The sequence below is a fragment of the Mobula hypostoma genome, chromosome 1 (assembly GCF_963921235.1).
Source record: "Mobula hypostoma chromosome 1, sMobHyp1.1, whole genome shotgun sequence".
Taxonomy (NCBI): domain Eukaryota; kingdom Metazoa; phylum Chordata; class Chondrichthyes; order Myliobatiformes; family Myliobatidae; genus Mobula; species Mobula hypostoma.
Genome location: NC_086097.1, coordinates 244,226,979 through 244,244,095, shown reverse-complemented (window position 1 = coordinate 244,244,095; position 17,117 = coordinate 244,226,979). Strand labels below are relative to the sequence as shown.

The 17,117-nt window shown below is 45.0% G+C and overlaps 1 protein-coding gene across 9 annotated transcripts in view; it reads right to left on the bottom strand.

Moving 5' to 3' along the window:
* arpp21 (cAMP-regulated phosphoprotein, 21) overlaps positions 1-17,117 on the bottom strand; it is a 414,287-nt gene that overhangs the window by 20,394 nt on the left and 376,776 nt on the right. For all 9 annotated transcript variants that reach the window (XM_063066324.1, XM_063066333.1, XM_063066342.1 and 6 more), the window contains one exon: positions 7,601-7,752. In XM_063066324.1, coding sequence (XP_062922394.1) covers positions 7,601-7,752 — 152 coding nt within the window. The remainder of the gene's footprint in view (positions 1-7,600; positions 7,753-17,117) is intronic.

The window sequence follows — 17,117 nt, the reverse complement described above, 5'->3', positions numbered from 1 at the left end:
ATATGTTGGGACCAGATTAGATCCTCAGAGATCTTGACACCCAGGAACTTGAAACTGCTCACTCTCTCCACTTCTGATCCCACTATGAGGATTGGTATGTGTTCCTTTGTCCACAATCCTGAAGTCCACAATCAGCTCTTTCATCTTACTGATATTGAGTGCCAGGTTGTTGCTGTGGCACCACTCCACTAGTTAGCATATCTCATTCCTGTACGCCCCCTCATCACCACCTGAGATTCTAGCAGCTCACATTATTCTCCTTGGGCACTGGTATAATCGTTGCCTTTTTGAAGCAAGTGGGAACTTCTGCTCGTAGCAGTGAGAGGTTGAAAATGATGGCATCAGCAGCAGCAGTATGTTTATGGTTGATGGCAATTAAAATTTCTCAAGTTCAACATGAATACAGCCAAAGGAAACAGCATTCCTCTGGGGCCAAAGTGCAAAACACAGTGCCAACAGCACACAGCACACAGCATAGAGCATACAGCATATAACACATAACACATATAGTTACAAAACCAGAAAAACATACAGACACAAAAAATAATATAGCTCAGTGAGTGACACGGTCTGTAGATTGATAGTTTCTTTGTTGTACATGCCCACAAGAAAATGAATCTCAAGGTAGTACATGGTGACATATATGTACTTTGATAAATGTACTTTGAACTTGGACCTTTGTTTCTGAAGGATAGGGTCTGAGGCATGGAGCCATTCATCCTGTTCTCCATCAAACTTCAACAAGTTAGCCACTACTTATCAGGGACAATATCATAGCAGCACTCAGAGAAGATATAATGAGGTGTTCATTCACTTAGTCTATCTGAGTAGAATTCTATCACCCCAACCTTTTTGTCATCAGCAAATTTACTAACCTGTCCCTCCACTTCCACATCCAGGTCATTTATAAAAATCACAAACAGTAGGAGTCCCAGAACAGATCCCTGAGGCACAACACTGGTCACTGACCTCCATGCAGAATATGACCCGTCTACAACCACTCTTTGCCTTCTGTGGGCAAGCCAGTTCTGGATCCACAAAGCAGTGTCCTCTTGGATCCCATGCCTCCTTACTTTCTCAATAATCCTTGCATGGGGTACCTTATCAAATGCCTTGCTGAAATACAAATACACTACATCTATTGCTCTACCTTCATCAATGTGTTTAGTCACATCCTTAAAAAATTCAGTCAGGCTCGTAAGGCACGACCTGCCTTTGACAAAGCCATGCTGACTATTCCTAATCATATTATGCCTCTCCAAATGTTCATATATCCTGCCTCTCAGGATCTTCTCCATCAACTTGCCAACCACTGACGTAAGACTCACTGGTCTATAATTTCCTGAGCTATCCCTACTCCCTTTCTTGAATAAGGGAACAACATCCGCAACCCTCCAATTCTCCGGAACCTCTCCCGTCCTCATCGATGATGCAAAGATCATTGCCAGAAGTTCAGCAATTTCCTTCCTCGCTTCCCACAGTAGCCTGGGGTACATCCCATCCGGTCCCAGTGACTTATCCAACTTGATGCTTTCCAAAAGCTCCAGCACATCCTCTTTCTTAATATCTACATGCTCAAGCTTTTCAGTATGTTGCAAGTCATCACTACAATCACCATAGTGAATACTGAAGCAAAGTATTCATTAAGTACCTCTGCTATTTCCTCCGGTTCCATACTCACTTTTCCACTGTCACACTTGGTTGGAGGAGTTTCAGGGCACCTGTCACCTGGGAGAAACACACGGTTAACTGGGGGAAATACACGGTCACCTGGGGGAAGCCTTGACCCGAGATCGCTGAAGCCGGAATGAGCCAAAGCCCTAGCACTCTGCCTCAGATCACTCCGTCGATAACTGCTCTGCTAGGCAGTGTCTCCCTTTTACGCCTGAACCTTCCCTGCTATTTAACTCACGATTGGTGCTCCGGTTGTAGCTGCTGATAGGCCACGTACAATGGACTAACACTCTCGAAGCTCCCTTTTTAAATAACCGCCGCCGACCTGCGAGAAATCCCTCTTGGTAAAGCTCTGTTGACGCCACTGATAGGACACGCACAATTGGTTTATTGTTGTCACATTTACTAAAGGAGAGTGACAAGCTTGTAAACTGTTTACACAGTGCATTAAGGTGAAACAATAACAGAATGCAGAGTAAAGTGTTACAGTTACTGAGAAAGTTGAAGTGCAGGTAGACAAGAAGGTGCGAGATCATAATGAAGTACAGCACTGTGCAATAATCTTAGGCGCATATATATACCTAGGGTGCTGAAGACTTTTGCACACTACTGTACTTGTCAATGTGGAGCAGGGAGTGAGTTTGTAAATCTGACAGGAGCAAAGGATGTTGAGAATGGTGAGGGTGGTGCGCCTCGGGTGGGCTGTGGGACAGCTGGCACAGTAGGAGTGCCAGGGGTGGGGGTGACGTGGGTGTAGACACACCCAGCCCTGAGACACCGGACAAGGTAATTTGATTTCAAACAATTGGTTATTGATCATTACAGAATGTCTATCTGGTGCTTTCCGCCCCCTCCCCTCTCCCTTCCCCTTTTCCCAAACATGATTCCCCTCTCCCTGCCCCCTTCCCACTCTCAGTCCACAAAAGAGACCCATGTCCGAAACACTCACGTATGTCATGAAAATTTGTTTTTTTTGTGGCAGCAATGCAGCACAGTACATAAAATTACTAAAGTACTGTGGAAAAGTCTTAGGCTCCCTAGCTATATGTGCTTAAGACTTTTGCACAGTACTGTAGTTTGTGCGATTAAGAGTCCATCTTATTGTACCACATAACCACATATTAGTCTTATAACAGTGGAGCAGAAGCTGTACTTGAGCCTAGTGGTACATGGTTTCAGGATTTTGGGGGGAGAAGAGAGAACGTCCATTGTGGGTGAGGTCTTTGCTACTGGCTACTTTACTGAGGCGGCGAGAAATGCAGACAGAAGCCATGGGGAGAAGGCTGGTTTCCTTGATGTGCGAAGCTGTGTCCACACTCTCTGTAGTTTTCTGCATTTACAGGCAGAGCAGTTGCTGTACTAAGCTTTGATACATGCAGATGGGATGCTTTCTGTAATGCATTGATAAAAATTGATGAGGATTGACAGGACTTGTAAACTGAGTTCAAGACCGGCGATCCAGAACCCTTCAAGAAGACAAGGTATGACCTAGGTGTGCCTCAGGGATCTGTTCTGGGACCCTTACTCTTCGTGATTTTTATTAATGACCTGGATGAGGAAGTGGAGGGATGGGTTAGTAAGTTTGCTGATGACACAAAGGTTGGGGGTGTTGTAGGTAGTGTGGAGGGCTGTCAGAGTTTACAGCGGGACATTGATAGGATGCAAAACTGGGCTGAGAAGTGGCAGCTAGAGTTCGAACCAGATAAGTGTGAAGTGGTTCATTTTGGTAGGTCAAATATGATGGCATTAATGGTAAGACTCTTGGCAGTGTGGAGGATCAGAGGGATCTTGGGGTCCGAGTCCCTAGGATGCTCAAAGCAGCTGCTCAAGTTGATTCTGTGGTTAAGAAGGCATACGGCGTATTGCCCTTCACCAATCGTGGAATTGAATTTAGGAGCCAAGAGGTAATGTTGCAGCTATATAGGACCCTGGTCAGACCCCACTTGAGAGTACTGTGCTCAGTTCTGGTCGCCACACTACAGGAAGGATGCGGAAACCATAGAAAGGGCGCAGAGGAGAATTATAAGGATGTTGCTTGGATTGGGGAGCATGCCTTATGAAGACAGGATGAGTGAACGGCCTTTTCTCCTTGGAGCGACGGAGGATGAGAGGTGGCCTGATAGAGGTTTAAGATGATGAGAAGCATTGATCGTGTGGATAGTCAGGGCTTTTTCCCAGGGCTGAAATGGCTGCCACAAGAAGGCACAGTTTTAAGGTGCTGGGGAGTAGGTACAGAGGAGATGTCAGGGGTAAGTTTTTTACGCAGAGAGTGGTGTGTGCGTGGAATGGGCTGCCGGCAACGGTGGTGGAGGTGGATACGATAGGGTCTTTTAAGAGACTTTTGGATAGATACATGGAGCTTAGAAAAATAGAGGGCTATGGGTAACCCTAGGTAATTTCTAAGGTAGGGATATGTTCGGCACAACTTTGTGGGCCGAAGGGCCTGTATTGTGCTGTAGGTTTTCTATGTTTCTATGTAAGGCTATTGTTAGATGGAAAAGGCAATTCTGTTTGAAGTTAGAGATCCAATCGGATGCATGACAGCTGTGGCAGGGTTTCCATGCCATCATTTCCTATATCAGAAATCTGAAACCATAATTAGCAGTGACGCTTCATTCCCCACTGAGCTTTGTCTATCCTCGGCCCAACACACTGATGCAATCACAAATAAACCAGGCCAGCAGTTATATTTCTTTGGGAGTGTGAGGCGATTTGGTATGTCACCACAGACCCGAGCAAACTTCTACAGAGCATTCTAACTGGTTGCATCACAGTTTGACATCTCACAAAACTACTGGTGATTATATTTCTTCTGAACTATAATCGCTGCAGTCTGCAATTTCCCCTTCAGAAATGTACCAGGTTCTGAACAGTTGTTACCCTACAACCATCGGGCTCCTGAACTGGTGTGGATAACTTCAATCACCGCGACAGTGAGCTGACTCCACAACCATCGACTCACTTTCAAGGACTCTACAACTCATGTTCTCAGTATAATTTATTTCCTTTTTTAAGATTATTTGCACAATTTGCCCTCTTTTGCACATTGCGTGTCAGCTGGTCAGTGTTCTGTGTCTGCGTTGTTTTCCATAAATTCTCTTGTATTTCTTCACTTTCCTGTAAACCGCTGCAAGTAAATGAATCTCAAGATTGCATGTGATATACAGACTGTGATTAAAAAGTTACTTTGAACTTGAACTTTGAAGTCTCTGATATACAGGATTGCAGGAGGCTGCCGAGGTTGTAGATTCAGCCACTGGGGCACAACCCTCCCCGGCATCAAGGGCATCTTCAAGAGGTGGTGCCTCAAAAAGGCAATATCTATCACGAAAAACCCTCGCCACCCAGGACATGCCCTCTTCTCTAAGTTCAAAGTAAATTTTAATACCAAAGTACATATATATCACCATATACAACCCTGAGATTCATGTCCTTGTGAAGATATTCAGCAAATCTATAAAATATTAACTATAACAGGATCAGTGCAAAAATAAACAAATAGCAATAAATAGTGTGAACATGAGATAATGACATAAAGAGTCCTCAAAAGTGAGATCATTGGAGGTGGGAACATTCCAATGATGGGGCAAGTGAAGTTGAGTGTAGATATTACCATCAGGAAGGAGGTGCAGAAGCCTGAAGACCCACACTCAACATTTTCAAAATAGTTTCTTCCCCCTCTTTCTGAATGGTCCATGAACCCATGAACACCAACTCTTTTGCACTCATTTATTTTTTTGTAAGTGACAGTAATTTTTATGTTTTGCACTGTACTGTTTCCGTAAAAATCAAATTTCATGACATACTATATGTCAGTGATAATAAACATGATTCTGCTTCTAACATGTGTAAGGGGTTTCTTCTTCTATGTTACTGCGTAGGCTAATTAAAATGGCTTCTTTTTTATGTTATAATTAAAATGGCTTCTTTGTTATGTTAACTGCTGAGAAAGTTCTCTTGCTATCAGCTTGTTTGGGTTATATATTATTGATAAGAGAGCAAACGAACCAATTGGGATAGATGTTAATTCTTTCTAGTGTGTCTCTAAGTTATTGTGATGCACGGGAGAAGGCGCGATGGACAGCGAGAGGATGGACAAGGTGCTGTGAGTCGGCTAACAAGGTCGGACCCCGAGCCGGAGTCCGAGGTCCAGGGTCTTCGGCGAGGAGAGGAGACGGAGACAGACTCGTGTGGAGCGTCTGGTCGATCACCGTGGTTCGACCCAGGCAGCAGGTCGAGGTGGTCAGAGGGGATCGAATGGTGAAGACAGAATCGTTACTAGAGCTCCAACTGTTTGTGCACGAAGAGATTGAACTTTGATAAGTGTGGCACCTTTTATTTTCCTTTTATATTTTATCTCTATTAATTAGATAGTTCCAGTAATATCTATAAACTGTAATTCATTTAATCGTATATGGTGTATTGTCTGTTATTTGGCGGGGTGGGGTACATCACACAGCATCCACACAAACTTAATTACCCAGGTTGGCGGAGCCGAGGGCTGTTTCCCTAGATAGCAGCGAGTTGAGCGACCCTGAGGCTTGCCAGGGGGGCCACACATGTCAAATCGTTTAGCCTGCTGAGGAAGTAGAGGTGTTGCACCTAGTCCTGAAATTACGAGTCTCAGACCGGAGGGCAAAGCCTCAGAATAGAAGGATATCCCTTTAGAATAGAGGTGTGGAGCAATTTCTTTATACCCATTGGGTGCTGAATCTGTTGAATTTGTTGCCCCAGATGGCTATGGAGGCCGTCAGTAGGTATATTTAAAACAGAGGTTGATAGGCTCTTGATTGGTGAGAGGGTCAAAGGGTACAGGGAGAAGGAAGGAGAATGGGCTTGAAAGGGAAAGTAAGTCGATCAAAGAGTGCTATGGTAGTGTAGTGGTTAGCACGACACTGTTACAGCTCGGGGCATCAGAGTTCTGAGTTCGATCCCAGTGACCTCTGTAAGGGGTCTCTGTACGTTTTCCCCGTGGAATGTGTGGGATTTTTCTGGGTGCTCAGTTTTCCTCTCACAGTCCAAAGGCGTACCAGCTAGTAGGTTAATTGAAAAATGGCCACGATTAGGTTAGGGCTAAATCAGGGGGGAGGGGGTGGAGGCGTTGTTGGGCTGTAAGTGTCTGTATGGGTAAATTAATTCAAAAAAATAAATGGATGGAATGGTGGAACAGACTCAACGGGCCAAAAGGCCTCATTCTGCTGGTATGTCTTATAGTTTTGTCAAGGGTGCTGATGTTGACAGGGTTGCGAGCTTCAAGTTCTGAGGAGTGTACATCATGAAAAGCCTGTCCTGGCACAACCACGTTGATAATTTGGCCAAGAAAGCAACTGCAGACCATCTGTTCACTGGAAACGTTTCATTATTTAGGTGTCCGACCAGCAGAGAGGAACTGGACCATTGCTTGCTAATGAATAATAGATTGAGAATTAATAATTTAATTAATTTGTGGCGAGAATTAATTAATTAATTAGGAACAAGAACATGACATATTCTCAATGTGAGAAGTATACTATCGCTTTGCGAACATTATTTATTATTCAGATGATATATCAAGCATTTATTTTACAAATCCCATAGCTGGGGGATGACTTTGGTGCCACGGTGGCGTAGCTTGGGGTGTCGGAGTTTGGAGTTCAGTTCTGGCGTCCTCTGTAAGGAGTTTGTTCGTCCTCCCTGTGGGCGCCTGGGTTTCCTCCCACAGTGCAAAGACGCACCGGTCAGTAGCTTAATTGGTCATTGTAAATTGTCCTGTGATTAGGCTACGAGTAAATAGGTGGGTTGCTGGGTGGTTCTGCTGTTTGGGCCGATAAATCCTGTTCTGCACTGTATCTCTAAATAAAAATAAAACTGCATTTCCCTTTGGCATGTTTTTTCTCCTCCAGTGAAAAATGACAAGCCCTTCCGAGTCTGAGTAGGGACAACTTACTTGGTAAGAAGACATGGCTGGGTACTGGACCATCACCCCCGACACCTGACCTCCCTGCTGGCCATTCAGCAGGTTCTGGCTCTGGGCAGGTTGTTGCACTCCCACCAGGCCCTGGAAACTTTGCTGCTGATTCGGCAAGACCGGCTGGAAACCTGGAAGGGGAAAATATTGGTACAGGAATCAGCTCAGTCATTTTGGATAGGCAACAACATCTCCTCCACAGTCGCCATCAGCACAGGTGCGCCAAAAGGCTGTGTGCTTTTCCCTTGCTCTACTGACTTTATGGGGTGGACGGGGTGTCCAGGGAGGGGTAGCACCTTTGGTGAAGGGGCTTGTTGTGTCAATTCCAGAACAGCTCACTCACCTTTGGCCCCCACTGGACACTCAGCTCTCACCTGTGGCTCTGACAGCCACCACACCCCAGTACACCGCTTCGACATGCAGGCTAAACCAGATGAGGTAGCCAGCAGCCCCATACTCTGGTGAGTTAGGGACATGCCTGTCCTAGCATGGGAAGTCTCTGGTGGACTGGGAATTTGAGCTCTACAGTGAGATCCAACGGCTAGGAAGCTGGTACTGCAACACTCCATGAAGTAAGAAGGGCATGACAAAGCACGTGGTTATCCTCTGACCCCAGTTTGTGATGCTTGTTCATACCTGACCCAGACTTCTGAGACCGAGAGACTGGAACTGCCTCAGTGCAACGGCTTTTCCACTTTAAAAACTCTCCCACACAGATCTCCTGTCATCGTCAGACAAGATGGACAACCACCTCTCCATGAGGCTAAGTACATCTCCAATGCCAAATTTCAGTTTGCTGATGACACCGCTGTTGTTGGCCAGATCAAAGGCGGTGACGAATCAGCATATGAGAGGGAGATTGAAAATCTGGCTGAGTGGTGTTACAACAACAACCTCTCACTCAACATCAGCAAAAACAAAGAGCTGATTATTGACTACAGCAGGAGGAAACTGGGATCCGTGAGCCAGTCCTCATCAGGGATCAGAGGTGGAGAAGGTCAGTAACTTTAAACTCCTCGTTGTTACCATATCAGAGGGTCTGTCCTGGGTCTAGTAAGTACTGCAAATATCATTACAAAGGCAGCACCTCTACTTTCTTAGAAGTTTGGGCAGATTCGGCATGTTATTAAAACTTTGACAAACTTCTATAAATGCACAGTGGAGAGTATTATTGCATCACAGCCTGAAATGGAAACAATGCCCAGGAATGAAAAAATGGTGCACACAGCCCAGTCCTTCGCAGACAAAACCCTCATCACAACTGAACACATTTACATGGAGTGCTGCCACAAGAAAGCAGCATCCATCATCAGGGAGCCCCACCTTCCAAGCCATGCTGTATTCCCACTGCTACCATTGGGAAGGTGGCACAGGAGCCGTACGTCCCACACCACCAAGTTCAGGGGCAGTAATTACCCTTCAGGAATCTGGCTCCTCAACCAGTATGGAGAACTTCACTCACCACTACTCTGAACTGACTCCACAACCGACAGACTCACTTTCAACTACTCGTTACAACTCAAGTTCTCAATGTCAGTTATTTATTTACTTTTATTTGCAGTGTCTTCTTTTGTATATTGGTCATTTGTCAGTCTTCTCTGTGTGTAGTTTTTCATAAATTCTATCGTATTTCGTTACTTTCCTGTAAATGCTCGCAAGGAAATGTATCTCAAGATAGTGACATACTGTAAATGCACTTTGATAAGAAATTAACTCTGACTTGCTTTATAGCCAATGATATACTGTACTTCCCAAGGATAATCACTAATGCAAATTAGGCAGTCAATTATCATCCAGTAAATTAAAGTGCCTTGATAACCTCCTTCAGATTGGGGAGCAAACAAACAATGACCAGGACAGTGAAAGTAACCACCCAGGTCTTCTACAAAGTGACCCTTGGGATCAGTAATATTAATTGAGAGAGATGGAGCCTTGATTTAATTGTTGATCTGAAACATTTAAGGAGAACCTAGGTGTGAACTTCTCCACTCAGTGTGGAATGAACTCCCAGCAGAAGTAGTGGATGTGGGTTTGACTACAATGTCTATGAGAAATTGGGATAAGTAATGGATGGAGGGCTATGAACCATGTGCAGCTGATGGGACTAGGCAGAATAACAGTTTGGTACAGACTAGGTGGGCTGAAGGACTTGTTTCTGTGCTGTAATAGTAGTAGTATTGCGATCACTTGAGTTGAGTATGATGTTCTCCTAAGGGGTTGTCTATTGGTGGGTCTTCAGATGGCTGCAGAGGCTGATCCGGGATCCACATATTCTGAGCACTTCCAGACATCACAATCCTGCCCCTTTGCCACTTGCTGATCACCATGACTTAATCCAGGATGTTATAGTGCAGGATGCCTGTGTGTGACTTTGTTTAACGTGAGGAGGCTGATGTATGGGCGGACATCACACAGTCCTTTACAGATCAGGGTCAGGGTTCAGCATCATGGAGTGCAAGATGACCGGGGACCCCTCACAGCTGCGGCCTTCCTCCACCGTCACTGTCATTGTCAACTGTCATAATGGCAGATCAACTCAGTCTTCACAGGGGAAGACTCCAGCAGTATACCAGAAATTCGAGTGTCAGGGGGCAAAAGTCAGTGCAGTCGCTATCACCAAGGAGAAGATGTTTGGGAAACTGACAGGTCTGAAGGTAGCTAAGTCACCTGGAACAGATTGAATACACCCAGAACTCTGAAAGAGCTAGATGAAGAGATTGTGGAGGTATTAGTAGTGATCTTTCAAGTATCACTAAATTCTGGCATGGTTTCAAAGGACTAAAAAATTGCAAATGTCACTCCACTATTTAAGAAGGGCCCTTTCTATTTTTTGAGACAGCAAAAATAGAAAAACAGTTAGCCTATCCTCAGTGGCTGGGGAGGTGTTGGAGTCCTTTATTAAGGGTGAGATTTCAGGGTACTTGGAGGCACATGATGAAATAGGCCAAAGTCAGCATGGTTTTCTAAAGGGGAAATCGTGACTGACAAATCTGTTGGAATTCTTTGAGGAAATAACAGGCAGGATAGACAAAGGGGAGTCAGTGAATGTCGTTTATTTGGATTTTCAAAAAGCTTTTGATAAGGTGCCACACATGAGGCTGCTAAACAAGATAAGGGCCAATGATTTTATGGGAAAGATACTAGCATGGATAGAAGATTGGCTGACAGTGTTTAGTCAGCTGGCGATTAGCTCCTGGTAGGTTCGCCTACAGTAGGAAGATCGAAGAGGAGGTTTCAGATGCAAAGCAATTTAACCAAGACCTCAATGGTAAAGCTGGCAGAAGATGATAAGACATAAGAGTAGAGTTAGGCCACTTGGGCCATTTATTCTGTTCCACTCTCGACCTCAGGAACTCTCAATCCTTGCCACCACGATAAGGTGATGATCATCGAAGTTCGAATGTGCTATAGTGCTCTTTGGCCCTATAAAGCTGACATTTCTAGAAACATAGCACCCTTTAGTACGCCACAAGATGTTCTACTGAGGTCCTTGAATTGGAACATGAACCTAGAATCTTAGGGCTCAACACTGTGATGCTACAACATTTACTAGTGCACAAGAAAGAATTTAGAATTCACTGGGAGAAGGCAACTGGAAACATAATCATAAAAAATGCTGGAAATGCTTCATAGCTTAAGCAGCATCTGTGAAAAAAGAGCAGTTAACATGTTGGTTAATGACTGAGGGGTGAACAACGTAAGAGAGAATATCAGTAATCCTATTGCAAAGGAGGTATAGACTACAACGTGCCCATTTTTGGAAAAGTTTAAACACAAGAGATTCTGCAGATGCTGGAAATCTTCAAGAGTGGACCATGGAAGAAAGGGAAGGAGGAGGGGAACCGGGTTGGGGGGGGGGATAGGGAGGTGAAGAGAAGAAAAAGAGTGAGAAGGGATCCAGAATGGGGAATGAAGGGGGAGGGGAGAGAAATTAATGGAAACAGAGAGACCATAAGAGGGAATGTATTAGACCTGATTTATAGGAACTTTATGGAGCCTAAAAGGCTCCCCCCACCCTCATATACTGAGATCTCATATCCATTTTGCTAATTCCCGCATACAGACCAAGTTCAAGTTTAATTGTCATTCAACCATACATGAATACCCATAAATACAGCCAACCAGAACAGCATTACTCGGGGGCGGGGGGGGGGCAAGGTTCAGAACATTGTACTAACAGTCACACACAGCACAAGGCATATATAGCACAGATAAGATATCAGTAAAATACGGTCACACAAAAAAAATAAAGTCAGCAAAAGCTGTGCTCTCCCATGCCAAAGCGAGAGTACTGTACTCACAGAAGATTCACATACACCACTGTGACACCAGGAACACGTGGCACATACGGCAAGATATATAAACCATAACCACCCTGCCTTCAATGACAGTGACATCTCCCTCCCTGACAGCCATCGCTTTCTATGCACAATTTTATACATTGAATGATGTGACATTGAGGAAAGCCCCATCTCTCCCTGAGGAACAGGCATCCTGTCTGCCCACAGCGGAGGTGAGGAGGACCCTAGCCAGGGTAAACCCGGGCAAAGCTGCAGGGCAGACAACATGCCTGGTCAGGTGCTGAGGGACAGTGTGGTAGAGCTAACAGAGGTCTTAGTGGACATCGTTAACATCTCTTTGAAACAGTTCACTGACCCTGCAGGCTTCAAGGCATCCACTATCAGTGAGGTACCCGGAAGAGCAAAGGTAACTGGCCTAAACGATTACCACCCAGTAGCACTGACCTCAACAACCAAGAAGTGCTTTAGGTGGCTGGTAATCAAACATATAAAATCCCACCTTCTAGCGACACGTCACCCTTTCCAGTTTGTCTACCGTTCATTCCAGTCCACTGATGATGACATGGCCTCGGCCCTCCCGTCAGTCCTGTCCCACCTAGAAAACAATGCCTCATACAGCAAGATATTGTTCATCGACTTCAGCTCAGCAGATAATACCATCATCCCTCAAAGGCTAGTGGGTAAACTGTCCTCACTGGGACCTAACACCTCTCTGTAGCTGGACTTTGGACTTCTTGATGGAAAGTTCCCAGTCAGTCTGAGTCGGCAGCAACATCTCAAGCTCCATCATGGTTGAGACTTGAGTCTCAATGTGGGCAAGACAAAAGAGTTGATTGTGGGCCCCAGGAAGGTGTAGGTCAACCACTTTGCACTGCACATCAATGCCATCTTCAATGGAGAAAGTGAAGAGCACAAAGTTCCTTGGTGTGCACATAGTGGGCGATCTCATCTAGACTCCCACTCTAGTCAAGATGTACATTATCTGAGGAGATTGCGGTGTGCGAGGCTCCTCGTCGCCATTCTAACAACCTTCTACAGGAGCACCATTGAGAATGTCCTATCCATTGTGTAGTACAGAGGCTGCAATGCATCAGACTGCAAGACCCTACAGAGGATAGCAAAAACTGACAAAAGGATCTCTCCCCTCTAATTGTGACACTTACCAGGAGCATTGCAGATGAAGGGCCCAAAGCATTTTTGAGAAAACCTACCACCCATCCTCCAATCTCTGACCCACTACCATCAGGAAGGAGGTACAGGAGCATCAGGACTAGGACTGCCAGACTGGGAAACAGCTTCTTCCCTCGGGCTGTGAGACTAATGTCACAAGGTCAGCAAGCTGTTTACTGTTTACCTGTGCTGCAAATTTACTACATGCATTTTGAATTATATTTTATTCGCTTATTTTGGTTTTTGTGTAATGTGTGATAGATGCTTTGCGGGTGCACTGTAGTCCAGAGGAATGTTGTTTTGATTGTTTGTATATATGTACAGGCAGATGACAACAAACTTGAACTTGAGAAGCAGGAGGGGAGAGAAATTAATGGAAAGAGAGAGAAGGGGAGGGGGGAAATTCAAAAGGTGGCAGTGAATTCAGAAAATGAAGATATGAAATAAAGACAGAAAATGCTGGAAATAATCAGGAAAAAGAAGAGAAGCTAATGTGAGGAGTGAAAGGTGGTGGTCAAATCAGTGGAATGAAGAGACCGGATGGGGACTGGTGGGGCTGGCCTGGCTGCCTGCTCACTGCTCCTGGATCGAAGCTGCCCTCTGGTGTGGACCTTGTGCGTCCAGGCCCCCATGGAGTGCAGGAAAGCTTAAGCATTCGGACAAAGGTCTTTCAGAGCAAATCATCCATGCTGATGTTGGACGCTGCTTTCCTGTGACAGCGTTTCATGTAGATGTGCCCGGTGGTGGAGAGTGCTTTACCCATTTTTGACTGGACCATATCCACTACTTATGCAGGATTTTCCATTCAAGGGCATTGGTGTTTCCTTACCAGACTGTAATGCAGCCAGTCACTACCACAAATCTATAGAAATTTATCAGATTCTTAGATGTCGTGCCAAACCCCTGCAAACTCCCAAGGAAGTACACTGATGTGCTGGATCCAGGACAGATCCTCCAAGGCAATAACAACAAGGAACTTAAAGTTGGCCCTCTCCTCCTCTGATGCTCCGATGAGGATTGGCTCATGGACCTCCAGTTTCCTTCTCCTGTTAATAATCAGCTCCTTGGTCTTGCTGACATTGAGCAAAACGTTGTTAGGTCAAGCAATTAGGTCATCTGGCCCAGTGAGTCTGCTTCACCATTCAATCATGGCTGATACTTTTCTGCCCCCTTCTCAACCCCAGTTCCCGGTCTTCTCCCCGTAACCTTTGATGCCATGTCCAATCCAGAACCTATCGATCTTTGCCTTAAATACACCCAACAACCTGGACTCCACAGCTGCTCGTGGCAACAAATTCATCAAATTCACCACCCGCTGGCTAAAGAAATTTCTCCACATCTATGTTTTGAAAGGGTGCCTCTCTATCCTGAGGCTGTGCCCTCTTGTCCTAGACTCTCCCACCCTGGGAAACGTTCTTTCCACACCTACTTTGAAGAAGGCCTTTCAACATTCAAAAGGTTTCAATGAGATCCCCCCTCAGCACTCTGAATTCCAGCAAGTACAGACCCAGAGCCAGGGATACACACTGTATTGAAAGGACACCGCAGGAAAGCAGAGGGGGCACTTTGCTCTGCTGGTAAAAAATGAAATGAGGTATACAAGATATTAAGAGGAATAGATAGAGTGGATAGCCAGCGCCTCTTCCCCAGGGCACCACTGCTCAATACAAGAGGACATGGCTTTAAGGTAAGGGGTGGGAAGTTCAAGGGGGATATTAGAGGAAGGTTTATTACTCAGAGAGTGGTTGGTGCGTGGAATGCACTGCCTGAGTCAGTGGTGGAGGCAGATACACTAGTGAAGTTTAAGAGACTACTAGACAGGTATATGGAGGAATCCAAGGTGGGGGCTTATATGGGAGGCAGGGTTTGACAGTCGGCACAACATTGTGGGCTGAAGGACCTGTACTGTGCTGTACTATTCCTTGTTCTATGTTCTAGATTGGCATTTAACAAAGGGCACACTAATGACACAAGTTAAAAAGTAAACAGTTGAAACGCTAGTGACGTTCACACAGAGCTCGGTGGTGACAGGGGGTTCAGTAGTCTCACAGCCTGAGGGAAGGAAACCAAAGGTACAGCCATGGGCATTCACATGGGTCCCAGATACGCCCACCTTTTTGTCGACTATGTGGAAGAGTCTATGTTCCAAGCCTACACTGACATCACTCTCCAGCTTTTCCTATGCTACATCAATGTCTGCATTGGTGCTGCTTCCTGCCCCCGTGCTGAGCTCGTCAGCTTCATCAACATTGCGTTCAGCTTCCACCCTGTCCTCAGACTTATCTGGTCCATTTCCAAGACCTCTCTCCCCCTTCCTTGATCGCTCTGTTTCCATCTTTGGAGACATCTACTGCCTGAGTCAGTGGTGGAGGCAGATACACTAGTGAAGTTTAAGAGACTACTAGACAGATATATGGAGGAATTTAAGGTGGGGGGGGGTTATATGGGAGGCAGGCTTTGAGGGTTGGCACAACATTGTGGGCCAAAGGGCCTGGCCTGTACTGTGCTGTACTATTCTATGTTTCTATGAAATCAAATCGTTAGAAAGAGGTGACATAAAGAGAAAACGTTGAATCATTGTGGATAGAGCTTAGGAATTGCAAGGGTAAAAAACCCTGAAGGGATTTGTATACAAACCCCAAACAGTAATACGGATATGGCCTACAAGTTATAAGGAGAATCAGAAAATGCATGCCAAAAGGTCAATGTTACAATAGTCATGGGGGACTTCAATATGCAGGTAGATTGGGAAAATCAGGATGGTGCTGGATTACAGGAGGGGGAGTTTCTAGAGTGCTTACAAGATGGCTTTTTGGAGCAGCTCATGGTTGAGCCCACCAGAATCAACTATTTTCGATTGGGTGTCGTGCAATGAACCAGAATTGATTAGAGAGCTTAAGGTAAAAGAACCCTCAGGGACAAGTGATCATAGTATTATCGAATTCACCCTGAAATTTGAGAAGGAAGATGTATCTGTATTACAGTGGAGTAAAGTGAATTACAGAGGCATGAGAGAGGAAGTGGCCAGAATTGATTGTAAAAGAACACTGGCAGGGATGATGGCAGAGCAGCAATGGCTGAAATTTCTGGAAGCAAGTTGGAAGGCACAGGATATATACATCCCAAAGAGGAGTAAGTATTCTAAAGGAAAGATGACACATCTGTGGCTAACAAGAGAAGTCAAAACCAACATAAAAGCCAAAGAGAGGGCATATAATGGAGCAATGATTCGTGGGATGTTAGTGGATTGGGAAGCTTCTAAAAACCAACAGAAGGCAACTAAAGAAGTTATTAAGAAGGTAAAGATGGAATATGAAAGTAAGCTAGGCAATAACACTAAAGAGGACATCAAAAGTTTCTTCAGATACATAAAGTGTAAAAGAGAGTTTAGAGTGGATATTCAATTGCTTGAAAATGATAATGGAGATGTAGTAATGGGGATGACAAAATAGCGGACAAACTGAGTAAGTATTTTGCGTCAGTCTTCAGAGTGGAAGACACTAGCAGTATGATGGAAGTTCCAGGTGTCAGGGGTCATGATGTGTGTACCATAACTAGAGAGAAGGTTCTTGGGAAACTGAAAGGTCTGAAGGTAGATAAATCACCTGGACCAAATGGTGTACATCTCAGAGTTCTGAAAGAAGTGGCTGAAGAGATCGTGGGGGCATTAGTAATAATCTTTTAAGAATCACTACATTCTGGAATGATTCTCGAAGACTGGAAAATTGCAAATGTCACTCCACTCTTCAAGAAGGGATAGAGGCATTAGAAAGGAAACTATAGACCAATTAGTCTGACCTCAGTGGTTGGGAAAATGTTGACATCAATTATTAAGGATGAGGTGTTAGACCAGAGGACACAGCTTCAGAATAGAGGGGCATCCTTTTAGAAGGGAAGTGAGGAGGAATTTCTTTAGCCGGAGAGTGGTGAATCTGTGGAATTCGTTGCCACAGACAGCTGTGGAGGCCAAGTCTTTCTGTATATTTAAAGCAGCGGTTGATAGATTCTTGATTGGGCAGGGCATG